Genomic DNA, 13,749 nt, shown 5'->3' with positions numbered 1-13,749 from the left:
CAGCTCCCGCGACACCTAGACGAATCCGACTATCTAGACCCACGCCAGTCCGGCTTCCGACCCGGGCACAGCACTGAGACAGCCTTGGTCGCGTTGGTCGATGATCTCTGGAGGGCCAGAGATAGGGGTTGCTCCTCTATCCTGGTCCTATTAGACCTCTCGGCGGCTTTTGATACCATCGACCATGGTATCCTATTGCGCCGGTTGGAGGGGATGGGAGTCGGAGGCACCGTTTTGCGGTGGTTCGGCTCCTACCTCTCCGACCGGAAGCAATGTGTGTTGACAGGGGGGCAGAGATCGTCCCTGAGGCCACTCACTTGTGGGGTGCCACAGGGGTCGGTCCTCTCGCCTCTCCTGTTCAACGCATATGTGAAGCCGCTGGGTGAGATCATCCGTGGTTTTGGGGTTGAGTACCATCTTTACGCTGATGATACTCAGCTGTATATTTCAACCCCAAACCACCCCAACGAGGCTGTCGAAGTGATGTCCCGGTGTTTGGAAGCCGTCGGGGTCTGGATGGGGGACAACAGACTTAAACTCAACCCCTCCAAGACCGAGTGGCTGTGGTTACCGGCGCCTCGGTTCAGCCAGCTGACTCCATCGCTGGCCATAGGGGGCGAACAATTGTCCCCTGTGGAGCGGGCGCGCAATTTGGGCGTCCTCCTTGATGCCCGGCTGTCAATGGAGGACCATGTGGCAGCCGTGGCAAGGGGGGCGTTCCACCAGGTTCGCCTGGTGCGCCAATTGCGCCCCCTACTGGACCGGAGTGCCCTGCGCACGGTCACTCATGCGCTGGTGACGTCTCGCCTGGACTACTGCAATGCTCTCTACATGGGGCTTCCCTTGGGACGCGTCCGGAGACTGCAGCTAGTTCAGAACGCAGCCGCGCGGGTTATTATGGGAAGTACACGTTACTCCCACGTAACACCTCTCCTGCGCGAGCTGCACTGGCTACCTGTGGCCTTTCGGGTGCGTTTCAAGGTATTGATCACCATCTTTAAAGCGCTCCATGGCAGTGGACCTAGTTACCTGCAGGATCGCATCCTACCACACACGTCCCTGCGACCTATCCGCTCACACAGAGAGGGGCTCCTCCTGGTGCCGTCTGCTAGTCAATGCCAGCGGGCGACACCTAGGAGTAGATCCTTCTCTGTGATGGGCCCAACCCTCTGGAATGACCTCCCCCCTGACATTCGAACTACCACCGACCTCCGTTCCTTCCGGCAAAAGTTAAAGACTCACCTATTTCAATCAGCTGGCCTGGCACTTTCTTAGTTCTACCTCCCGGGGATTTATTCATTTTAATTGGGTTTGGGGTTTTAAAAAGTTTTTAATACACTATATACTATATTTAATATTTATTATTCTATGTACAGTCTTGCAACCTCCTCCACCTACGTATTTAATTATTTAACTGTTTTGTATGTATTTTATAACGTATTTTAGTGACTGTACACCGCCCCGAGTCCCTTTCGGGAGAGGGGGCGGTCTATAAATATGAATAATAAAATAAATAAAATAAAAATAAATTCTCAAGTTTAGGAAACATTGATTTAAAGGATGCACATTAAAAAAAAAACACTTTTGCATCCCTTCTTCTGTCTTGCAAACCCCAAAGTCTTTTCTTTTTGTTTGATGAAGTTTTTCAGACGTTGTAAAAAGCTGCCTTTTCTTTATTCTCTTTTTCTAAAGATTGTTTGTTTGCTCCACTGTTGATCTCTTAGATAGGATAGGATATTTCTTTGCTTTGGATATTACTTGACCCAAACAATTCATCTCCATCAGAAGTTCTATTTATTCCTTTTGAATAGATCACCAAGCAATCTGGAGAAATTTGATTCTCTTGCTTTTCCCTTTCAGCTTCCTTTTTTAAAAACTAATTTCTCACGTTTTGAGAAGTTTCTTTTTCTGAAATGTTTTACTTTAAGGCATCCTTGGAGTATTCCACCCTCAAATAGCCTGGTCAGCATTTTAAATCTGCTTAAACCAGTCAGTTAGGACCGAGTCCAAGGTTATTCTGTGCAATGGCCAAATGTTTTAAGGCAATTTTCCAAGAGAACTAGAAATATTTACCTGGTTATGAGCAGAATACAGATTAATCCAAGCTGGGTGAAGGTAATTGTTAACTTGATTTAAAGGACCTATTGTCTTGTAGTAGACCTAACAAACAAGAGGACAAATCTCTTGTTGTATTTATCAATTGGTGGGACTGTCCAAATTCAAGTATTTATAATTTCAGAGGGATCTTTTCATAATAGACTTCGGTAGGAAAAAAACATAAAATGGTATTGATTTGGACATGTAATTTATGCAAGTGACTAGATTCGGACCGAAGCCAATCAATATTGGTTATGAATGGGCGTTTGAGATCATTTTTATATTTTTTTTCCTGCTAAAGGATTATCGGTGGGTAGCTTTCATGACACGTTTATTGACGAGAAGGTAGAATTTATTCTGAAAGTTTTGCACACCAGGAGAACAATTGTAGCCTTGGAATTGCTTAACGGCTGTAGGATTTGGGTCTGGCCAGTCTAAAGAAAAGAAGAATTAGGGGTGACATTATAGCAGTATTCCAGTATTTGAGGGGCTGCCCCAAAGAAGAAGAAGAAATAGGGGGGGTCAAGCTATTCTCCAAAGCACCAGAAGGCAGGAGAAGAAACAATGGGTAGAAACTAACCAAGGAGAGAAGCAACCTGGAATGAAGGAGAAACTTCCTAACAGGGAAGGCAATTAACCAGTGGAACAGAAGTTGCTTCCAGAAGTTGTGGGTAGCTCCGTCCCTGGAGGCTTTTAGGAAGAGACAGGTCACTTATCTGGTGACCTGGTATATGGTATAGTTTCTCCTGCTTGAGCAGAGGGCTGGACTAGAAGACCTCCAAGATCCCTTCCAGCTTATTCTATTGTATTCTATTCACACACAAAAACCCACCTGGGGTTTCTTTTTTCCCCAAAACATTGTCAAAAATTTAACCCTAAAGAAGGAAGGAGTCTTTTGATTGTTGTTCTTTTGTTTTTCCAGACCCATCGACTCTTAATATGTGGGTAGTACTCAACTTACGACTTAGCAGCAATTTGAAATTACGGCAGACCTACCTGGGGGCTACTTATGACTCAGATTCAAAATTGCGATGGTGGAGACTCCCCATGGACGCAGAGCCAAACTTTGGCCACTCCAAACTGGTCTGAATTTATTGTATCTCATCTGACAATCACGTGACCTCATGGAATTGCCAAAAAATGGCATTTCTTTCCTGGTTTTCAGCCAATCTGTGCCCATAGCGAACCATGGGTTTGCTTAATGACCACTGTGCTTGCTTAACGGCTGCCATTAAAAAACGGTCTAACCCACTAACCATAATGCTCAACTATGACACGAAAGTGGGCAAAACACTACATTAGTTCTCAGCTACCCCCCCCCCAAAAGGTGTTTATGGCCTGGACATCCCTTGTGACCCCAAGAAATGCCCATACAACTGCAATCTGTGCCAGCTGCAAATGCTGGATAGTCTTCAAGGGCAGCCCCACGTAGAGCGCACCGTTTTTCACCAGAGTCGGGTGTTTTCCCCCCATTGCTCCAAAGCTTGATAGATGGCCAATCGCTCAGGCTTTCTCCTTCCCAAACCTTATTGGTCTTTGTGCGAATTCCCCAAAATTGCTTCCCTTGTTAACCCGAAGGGGCGGCCTCCATCAACTGGAGCCCACCCAATAAACTCCAGAAACGACTCATTCAAGTGACACGCTCCAGTAAATAAATATTCAGGAAGTTGGATAGATCGGCTTAATCCTGATAATTCGAAACACACCAGTTAAAAGTGCCGAGTGTGGTGGGATGGAAATCATTTCTAGGCACAAGGCATATTTCTGCATCTTGACAGTCCCCTCCAGGCCCATTTCGGGCGTTCCTAAGGCAGCCCCACAAAGCCTTCGCCCCACAGAACCTTATCTCCTATTTTACCGCCATCCTGAGAAATAGCTGCAGCTCATTACAAGTCTGCTTGCATTTTCCTGAGGTTTCCTTTTCCTATAATCACTAATTTTTACTTCTGTACGGCTCCGGATAATTTATTTTTCCCCCCCTCTCCTCCGTTGTTCTCCACTTAGCGTTTCGTGGCGAGCCTCTTGCTTGGAGAGAAGCGAGTTTGCAATTTCTCCTTTGCCCGCCTAGCGATTTCCAGGAAAGGCCCCCTCGTAACTATTCTTTTTATATTCATGTCAGCAGTTGCTCAAAAATTGCAGGCAAGCAGGTCGCACAGTTCAGCCTCTTTTCCCCTTTGCGGCCTGAACGCGGCAACCTCGCTTTTGAAAAAGCAAAGCAGCCAGATCAAATATTCAGACAGGGGTTGTTGTTTTTTTTAATCCAAAGGGGAGGAAAGAAGTAACTGGCAACATATGTGCAGAGGCCGGTAGACCAAGCCTCCGAGGCTGCAGGAGCGCTGGCTGCAAAGATCAAACGGAAGCTACACAGAACAGCACACGGTGCAGTTGGGGCTTCTGCATGGCCACCTTTCGGCCTCAGAAGGCCCTCCTCCCTTGACCTGGCAAAGACAGAGCCCTTCTGGGGCTTTCCTGCTTTGAAAGGGCACCAACGTGAAGCACGGCGATATTGGGACTGACCGGAGAAGGACAACCACAATGCAACACCATGGTTTGTCTGCCTGAAACCAGGTTTAATTTCTGAGCCGGTCTTACCAGGGTCCAGCCATCATGTGAAGTAGATGTGTGAGCCCCCGTTGCAGATCAGTCAGAATAAAAGAGTTGGGAGGGACCTTGGAGGCCCTCTAGTCCAACCCCCTGCTCGAGCGGGAGACCCTACAAACCAGTGATGGCGAACCTTTTCGTCACCGGTGCGCCTGCTCACAGAGAAAGCTCTGCTCGTGCCACAGGTTCTCCGTCACATACTGGACAAATAGCTGCCCAGCCTCTTCTAGAAGACCTCCAGTGAAGGAGCACCCACAACTTCCGGAGGCAAGCGGCACTGATTAATTAGCAGTATAACAGAGTTGGGAGGGACCTTAGAGGTCTTCTAGCCCAACCCCCTGCTCAGGCAGGAGACCCTCTGCCATTGCAGAGGAATTGAAAACCTCCAGTGACGGAGCGCCCATCGCTTCTGGAGGCAAGTTGTTCCGTTGGTTCATTGCTCTCGCCGTGAGGAAATGCCTCCTTCATTCTTGCTTCTCCCCTTCATCCGTTTCCACCCATTATTCCTTGTCCTGCCTTCAGCTGCTTTGGAGAATAGGTTGACCCCCTCTTCTTTGGGGCAGCCCCTGAGATCGCTGTTGCCTCTTAGAAGGGATCGACCGACCTCCAGACAGCCTGTTGAAGCCCCAGGGACTCATCTGCTTCTTCTCTGTAATTCTGTCAACTCTGCCCTAACCAGAACCCAAATCTCCCCTGGAATAAATCAGGTCAGATATTGGCCCATCCAGACAGACTTTGACTGCTTTGCAAACTGGGGGAAAGGTAATTTGGGGGGAGGGGGAATCTGCTGACAGGAGGACCAATCAATGAGGGGGGGAGGATAATGGGAGGGGTGGAAGGATGGGAAATGGGAGGGTTGCAAATAAGCCACAGAGGTGATCTAATCCAATCTGGGGCCTCAGGCCACCTTGCAAAATAGATCAAAAGGCTTCTCTGATTCTATCTTGTCCCTGCCTGTGTGTGTGTGTGTGTGTGTTTGTTTGTTTGTTACATAGATTGTGCAAATGGGGATGGACCCTTCAGGGCTGCAGGATGTTTTCTGCCCTGTGTCTCTTCTCCATAGAAGACACAGGGGCAGGCTGTTGCACCACTCAGGTAACTCTGAGGACACAGAGAAACCCCCACGTGGCCTCAAGGACCCCCTCAAAGGATGCAAATGACCAGCTGCCTGCAAGGAATATAAAATCCTTCCATTCCCCCACCATCCAGTCTGAGCTGAAGAAGCTTCTTGGATGAGAAGTGAAACGCTTTCAAAGAAAAAAACAGAAAGTCCAGTTGCCTCCTGAGGAAAAGAATTACGAAGTCCATCCTTTGTGGTCCTCACTATTTGAAACAAATGTTTTAAGAAAAAAAAAACCCTTCTGTTGCAGCCCTGTGGGTTAGATTAAAGGAAAAGGTTTGTTCCTGTTTGATGCCAGGAACCAATTTGGGCACCAATTCTGCCGGCCCCAGATGGTGCCAAAATCTTCCTCACCAGCCCAAGAAGAACAACTGTGCGGTTAAAATTGTGAGAGTCGGCCTCAGGGAGGGTTGCTTGACCTGACCTTCAAAACCAACAATCAGACCGGCTTGCTTGTAAACCCAGCTATGAGCAACTTTGCAACTTAAGGAACGTCTGTTGGGATTTTTGCCACATCCCAAATTTGCAGTGTACCGTGGGATGCGTTCCTCATCCAGTTCTTAAGAAATATGACGGAAATAGTTTCCTCCTCCCCCCTCTCCCTCCCTCCCTCCCTCCCTCTCTCTCTCTGCCTCCTGGAGGTGTAGCTCTCCCATTTCAATAAAAGGAACCTGCCAGAAGTTTCACAATGCAAAACAAGCCATAATTAAATTGGAACTGGGGTCTTTATTAAAGAGGGGAGCCATGTGCAAAGTAACTCTGTAAAATAAATCAAGGGCAACTGTGAAGCTGTTTTCCTTTCAGGCCTGGGAGAAGAAAGCAGCAGATGGAAGACTGTTGGCCTACTCAGAAGTTCCTACCTGAGAGCAAACTTAAAATAGATCAAGCAATATATGGCTACGGGGCCCAAATATGTTCTGCTCCACAAGTCTTTACAGATACAGAATAACAGAGTTGGAAGGGACCTTATAGGTCATCTAGTCCAACCCTCTGCCCAAGCAGGAGACCCAACACCATTTCTGACCGATGGCAGTCCAGTCTCTTCTTGAAAGCTTCCAGGGATGAAGCTTCCCCAACTTCTGAAGGCAACTTCTGTTCCATGGTTGATTGTTCTCACTGTCAGAAAATTCCTTCTTATTTCTAGATTGAATCTCTCCTTGGTCAGTTTCCATCCATTATTCCTTGTCTGACCTTCGGGTGCTTTGGAGAATAGCTTGACCCCCTCCTCTCTGGGGCAGCCCCTCAAATATTGGAAGGCTGCTGTCATGTCCCCCCTGGTCCTTCTCTTCCCTAGACCAGCCATGCCCAGTTCCTGCAACCATTCATCGTAGGTTTTAGCCTCCAGTCCCACCTATTAGTTTCCATCCATTGCTTCTTGTCCTGCCTTCAGGTGTTTAGGAGAATAGGTTGACCCCTTCCTCTCTGTGGCAGCCCCTCAAATATTGGAAGACTGCTATTACGTCTCCCCGGTCCTTTCGGCCTCAATGGCTAACAGAATAAGAGAGTTGGGAGGGACCTTGGGGGTCTTCCAGTCCAACTCCCTGCTCAAATATGAGATCCCACACCGGGGTGCCCAACCTTGGAACCTTTTAAGATTTGTGGACTTCAACTCCCAGAATTCCCCAGATTTAGCCAAATCGATCTGAGAGAATGAACACAAGAGACCATTGACCAAGTTTTGCACATGATGTGCAATTCCATCCCCTTTTAAGCCACCCGATGCAACAGGTTGTGCAAACACAATTACTTAGTGTGAAATAGCAATAACACGTAGACTTATATAGCGCTTTACAGTGATTTACAGCCCTCTCTAAGCGGATTACAGAGTCAGCATATTGCACCCAACAATCTGGGTCCTCATTTTACCCACCTCAGAAGGACAGACGGCTGAGTCAACCTCAGCCTTCACCGTGTTTTGATTGCAGGCAGTCCTCGACTTACGACCACAGTTGACGCCACACTTTGTGTTGCTAAGTGAGACAATTTAGTTTTGTCTCATTTTATGACCTTTCTTGCCACAGTTTTTAAGTGAATCACTGCTGTTGTTAAGTCAGGAACACGGTTGTTAAGTGAATCTGGCTTCCCCAATGTCTTTGCTTGTCAGACGGTCACAAAAGGGGAATCATGTGTTCCTAGAGCACTGTATCCGTCATAAATATGAACCCCTTGCCAAGAATCCAAATCTAAATCACGTGAAATCACGTGGGCCTCGCTCACAAGTGTGGAAAACGATCCTAAGTCGTTTTTTTCAGTGCTGTTGTAAGTTCAAGCGGTCACTGAACGAAGCGTTGAGGGTTACCTGGATGCTTCTCAAAAGAAGTCGGGCATCAGAAGGAGCTTATGGCGCAGTCAGGAGGGCAGCTGGCCTTCTGCAAACCAGCACCTGCTGGGAAGAGCTAACCATGGATTGTCTGGGGTTTGGTTGCATCGCTTGCTTGCTCTGGGAGATGATGGCAGAACAAGCAGGCTCCCTTCTGGTTCTCCTCCTCCTGTTTGACCCCCACCCACCCCCACCCACCCCCACCCACCCCACCCAATTCGGGAACCAGACAGGCGAGGGATGCCAAGATCTTGTTCCAAAGAAGTTGTACATCATTGTACATGGAGCAATTTCCAGAGAAATGCTTGCAGGTCTCCAGATTGGGCAACGCAGGAGAAAGCAAGGAAGAGCCTCCCTCCCATTGGCCCCCTGGGAGCTTTGGCCAAAGTTCTTCTGTCTCTTTGTTTGTTTCTGGGATGCTGAAGCTCTATTTTCCCCTCTAAAATTCACAACTTTGCATTCGTTTTTAATCTTCCTTTTTTAAAAAACCCTTTCATTAAAAATATAGAAAAGCCCCAGTCATCAGTTGTCAGCTACCCCCGAGGAGTCCCATTAGAAGTTCTCACCTTCCATCTCTAATTGGAGGTGAAGAGCGAAGGGTTTGGGACTCCGGACAGGTTACTCAGGGGACAAAACTCAGGAAGAAGGAGCTCTACAGAAAAGCAGGTGGAAGGAAGGAAGGACGGAAGGAAGGAAGGAAGGAAGGAAGGAAGGAAGGAAGGAAGGAAGGAAGGAAGGAAGGAAGGAGGAGAGGGAGGGAGGGAGGGAGGAAAGAGAAAGAAAGAAAGAAAGAAAGAAAGAGGAAGGGAGGAAGGGAGGAATGAGAAGGAAGGAGGAAGAGAAGAAGAAAAAGAAAGAAAGAAAGAAAGAAAGAAAGAAAGAAAGAAAGAAAGAAAGAAAGAAAAAGAAAGTCTTCCCACACACGGCCTCTCAAGATCCTGACCTTGATAAGGCTCCTTCAAAAACCAGAACTTTTAGGGTTCCCAAACTTTCTTTCTTTTTCTTTCTTTCTTTTTTTGGAAAACTTTCCTTTTCCCAAACAAAGCCCCAATTAGCAGATTGCAAAATAAGCCTTTGTTTGCTCCTGCGGTGTTTGTGTTGGAGGAGCAGCCGCCAAATTCTTCGCAGAGCTTCCCAGCCGTGACCGCCGGGGTCGCTGGCCTAACCAGCCCCTCAGCCCCCCCCCCAGCCCTGCAGCGCAGCCCCACCAGGCGGGTTGTGCAGATTTCTAAGGACTCTTTTCTGATCCGGTTGCGTAGCTTTGCAGCTGCCCTAGCAAGCAAGCAGAGAGAGAGAGCAAGCCAGCTGAGTTGTGAGAAGGCGCTGGGCTGGAGGGCCAGGCTTCTGGTAAGCATCATTCGGCAGGGATGCCCTCATCTCCAATGCCTCTCGGCTGCCTGGAGTTCCTTTGGCTGGAGGGTGTGGGTGTGTAGATGGGTGGTGGGATGGCTTTACACTCGTGTGCATTTATCATTTCTCTTTTCACCTTTGATTCTTTGGGCAACGTATCTGGGCCGTATCTGTTTCTCAGCCTTGGCAATTTGGAGATGGGTGCACTTCAATTCCCAAAATTCCCCAGCCAGCATGAAATCCACACATCTTCAAGCTTGCTGGCTGGGGAATTCTGGGAGTTGAAGTCCACACATATAAAAGTTTGGCAGCTGGGGAAGTCTAGGAGTTGAAGTCCCGACTTCTTACATTTTTGCTGGCTGGTGATAGGAGTCAGTGAAAGGCCTTCAAAATTTAAAACTGCAAGAGGAATTAGCTGTAAGGAAAAGTCGCTGCCAGAGGAAATAGCTAGGTTAAAGGTAAAACAAAAGGATTGAAAAACAGGAGAGACCAAATTAAAATGAATTGACTAACAGGAGAACTAAAACTAACTGAACAACAGGCCAGAGCCAATTGTTGTAGTTGTTCTGAGAATCCATAAAACATCTAAGAACTCGGAAGCAGCTTTTGTGAGCTGTAATACGGTGCGGAGAAAATTCAATATTGTGCATGGATTTTCTTCTTGATACTGTTTAACATTTTTATGAAGGGGCTGAGGGGGAAGAACGGCTCCGGTTGGCATCTCCATACGGTCAGAGGGGAGAGCGACCGACGGCACCTGTGTTCAGCGCCTGGGGTGGACCCACTCATGAACTGGACCAGGGACTATGAATGGTGCCACATTGTGTAGTTTGGGGGTTCCTGGATTAGAGCATGGTTTCCTGCTGGTGTGTTTGCCTCCTTGGCGAACGCTTGGTCTCTCCCAAGGAGGAAATGCCTTAATCAAAGAACTATCCAGGGGAAAGCAACATGGCCTCCAACATTGCCAGGGCAACCTAGGGTATATAAACAGGGAGCAGGCCCCAAACCAGGGGTGAAATCCAGCCGGTTATGACAGGCTCTGGAGAACCGGTAGTGGAAATTTTGAGTAGTTCGGAGAACCAGCAAATGCCACCTGTGGCTGGCCCCGCCCCCATCTATTCTCTGCCTCCTGAATCCCAGCTGATCAGAAGGGAATGGGGATTTTGCAGTAACCTTCTCCTGCCACGCCCACCAAGCCACACCACACCCACCAAGCCACGCCCACAGAACCGGTAGTAAAAAAAATTGAATTTCACCACTGCCCCAAACCCACTAGAACCGATGATGTTACCTAGTTGGGTTATGAAATGTCTGCAAGAAAACCACCAAGCTCAGAGAGCACCAAGGACCCCGGAGTCTTCCTCCTCCTCTCCACAAACCCCACTCCCTTTTAGCACTGATGATGTTACCTAGTTTGGGTAATGAAATGTCTGCAAGAAAACCTCCAAACTCAGGGATCACCAAGGACTCTCATCCTCCCATTCTTCTGTACTCCACAAACCACACTCTCTTCTCGCACTGAAGTTGTTACCTAGATGGGTTATGTAACGTCTGCAAGAAAACAACCCAATTCAGAGAGCACCAAGGACCCCTCATTTCAACCCTGAGCTACAAAGATTCCTTTTCATCCGTATCCTTCTGACCGTCTCGCGGCCATGGCAGATCTGCTGCCCTCCAGTTTACCAGGATAAACCAGGATCAAGTGGAGAGGTTTGGGCGTTTCCACCTGGTGGGAAGGAGGTCAGGTGTAAAGGGAGAAAGGAAACTGAAGAATTGAAAGGAATCAATTAAGAGGTGAAAACCAGGTGTAAATCCATCAAGCACCGTCATTTTTCTCCTCTGCCTTGAGCTCCGGAAGAAAACAATGCATTTCTTTAGATTAAAATTGATTTTGTTTCTTTTGATCTATTGAATAATTTGAGAAATGAGGATTACTCTGCATTAACTGGTTTCCTTAAAGAATTTGTGAGATGAGTCGAGAGTGGATGAAACAGGTTTCTGGGCATAACGGATGCTTGAGAAGGACCATCGCTGGTGGCTTCTCCTGGCCAGATTTCCTGGAGAACATTGAAGCGTCTGGACTCTTAACTTCTTCGTATCTCTGCAAATTCCACCTTTTCCCTCCATCACCGCCACTCGTTTTTGGCTCTGGGCAGGCGCTGTCAAAAGGAAGCAATCCATTCCTGATCTCCAGTTTTGCAAGTGACCAGATCTCACGGGAATCTGGCCTTCCCTGCTGGCAAACCCAGTGAAAAAAAAATGCTTGGGTGAATTTGGGAGGAAGCAAATGGACACTTGGGGGTCCTTGGTGCTGTCTGAGCTTGGTGGGTTTTCTTGCAGACATTTTATGACCCAACTAGATAACATCATCAGTGGTAGAAGGGACAGGGGTCGGAGGAGGAAGAGGGGGAGGGAGGGGGGGCGACGACTTTAGGGTCCTTGGTGCTCCCTGAGCTTGGCTATTTTCTTGCAGACTTTTCATGACCCAACTAGCTAATGTCATCAGTGCTGGAAGGGAGTGGGGTTTGGTCTCTGTTTGCATATAGGTGTTGGTGGGAATGTTCTTGAGGGTCCCATGATTAGACTGTTGTTCACTGCAAGGGGTTAATCTGTGCATAACTGGGTGTTGATTGCTGGGAAAGAGGCCTTTGATTGTCCCTTTCAAATGGTATGTTAGCTGTTGATCTCCATATGCCTTTTGGTGGCTGACACTTTCCCAATTCTATGAGATATATATAAGCATGTATGTATATAAATATATTGCACGTTCTCCATTATTCATTCTCATTGCCTCTCTCTCTCTCTCTCTCTCTCTCTCTCTCTCTCTCTCTCTCTCTCTCTCTTCTTCTTTCTCTCACTATCTCCCTACCTATCCATCCTTATCTATCTATCTCCATCTATCTACCCATGTGGCCATGTAGCCATCTATCTGTCTATTATCTATCATCCATCCATCCACCATATCTCTCTTTTTTTCTCTCTCTCTCTTATCTCTTTCTCTCTCTCTATCTGTTTGTCTATATCTATCATCCATCCAACATATCTCTCTCTTTCTCTCTCTCTTACCACTCTCTGTCTGTCTGTCTATCTCTCTCTCTCTCTCTCTCTATCCATCCATTATTATATATCTCTTTCTCCATTCATTCTCTCTCTCTTCTTTCTCTCTTTCCATTATCTATCTATCCATCCGTCCATCATATATATCTGTGTGTGTGTGTTTGTTTGTGTGTGTGTGTTGTATTTGTGCTGATAAATAAATAAAGGGAAACTAGTATAGATCTATTTCAATCTACTTAGGTCTCATCAGCTAGCCATACCCTTACTGGGAATCGAACCAGGGCTGTATTGCATATTAGGCCGATGTAATTGCCACTAAGCCACAGGCTCTCTTCCTTATCAGCTAGGCCAGGGAAATAGGTATGTATTTGTGTTACAACCCCTGGTATGCCCAAATATGGGAGGGAGCTCACTACTCCCCCTTTCTGTCCTTCGGCTCATTACAGAGGATATATATATAATCTATCTATCCATCCATCATATCTCTTTCTCTCTCTTTCTCATCTATCTATTTATCCATCCATCCATCATATCTCTCTCTTTCTCTATCTCTCTTTCTCATCTGTTTATCATCTATCTAATCTATCATCTATCTATCTAATCTATCTAATCTATCATCTATCTATATCTATATATCTATCTATCTATCTCCTATCTATCTATCTATCTATCTATCTATCTATCTATCTATCTATCATCTATCTATCTATCATCCATTGTGGGAAACATTTCCTACCAGAAAAGGTCTGTTTTTTACATCTAGAGATGTACACTGGCTGTTTAGCATGCGTGGGCAGACATATAGAAAAACCATCCAAGCATGAGAGTCACGCAGATGCCAGGCCAATGGGGCACCTCCACCTCCTAGACCTTGCTACAAAATGCCAATCCAATCCTTTCTGGGCAGATCCAGGTAGGACAATGGGAGACAGACTCCCCTGTGGCCCTTAGGGAGGTTTTGCTCTGAAAAGAGAAGGCTGCCTCTTTGCTTTTTACAACCCAGAAGTAATTTACAGGATTCTCTGTCCCTCTACGTGGTGGTCACAGCCCCCATTATTTTTAGCCACTCCAGCCCGATGTTCGCTTTGCTAGCCTCATCTTCCCTGTCAATGGAATCATCTCCCAGACAATTCCCCAAAGGCCATTCCTCCTTTGACCCAATTCAGACCCGGTTGGTCCAATTTGTTCTTTTTATACCTGTCTA

General features: G+C 47.0%; 1 protein-coding gene across 4 annotated transcripts in view; it reads left to right on the top strand.

Annotated features, from left to right (window-relative positions):
- Window positions 1-13,749, top strand: part of CNTFR (ciliary neurotrophic factor receptor) — a 320,677-nt gene that overhangs the window by 138,367 nt on the left and 168,561 nt on the right. The window contains exon 1 of one of the 4 annotated variants that reach the window (XM_081942084.1): window positions 4,455-4,645. The exons of 1 other annotated variant lie outside the window; for it this stretch is intronic. In XM_081942084.1, the coding sequence (XP_081798210.1) occupies window positions 4,643-4,645 (3 nt within the window). In that variant the 5' untranslated portion in view covers window positions 4,455-4,642. Of the gene's footprint in view, window positions 1-4,454; window positions 4,646-9,377; window positions 9,486-9,537; window positions 9,564-13,749 lie in introns of those variants that run through there. 2 more of the 4 variants (XM_081942086.1, XM_081942087.1) reach the window with 2 other exon arrangements.

Source organism: Natrix helvetica, assembly GCF_964273705.1.
Source record: "Natrix helvetica genome assembly, chromosome: 2".
NCBI classification, from domain to species: domain Eukaryota; kingdom Metazoa; phylum Chordata; class Lepidosauria; order Squamata; family Natricidae; genus Natrix; species Natrix helvetica.
This window is presented reverse-complemented; position numbering and strand designations above follow the sequence as displayed.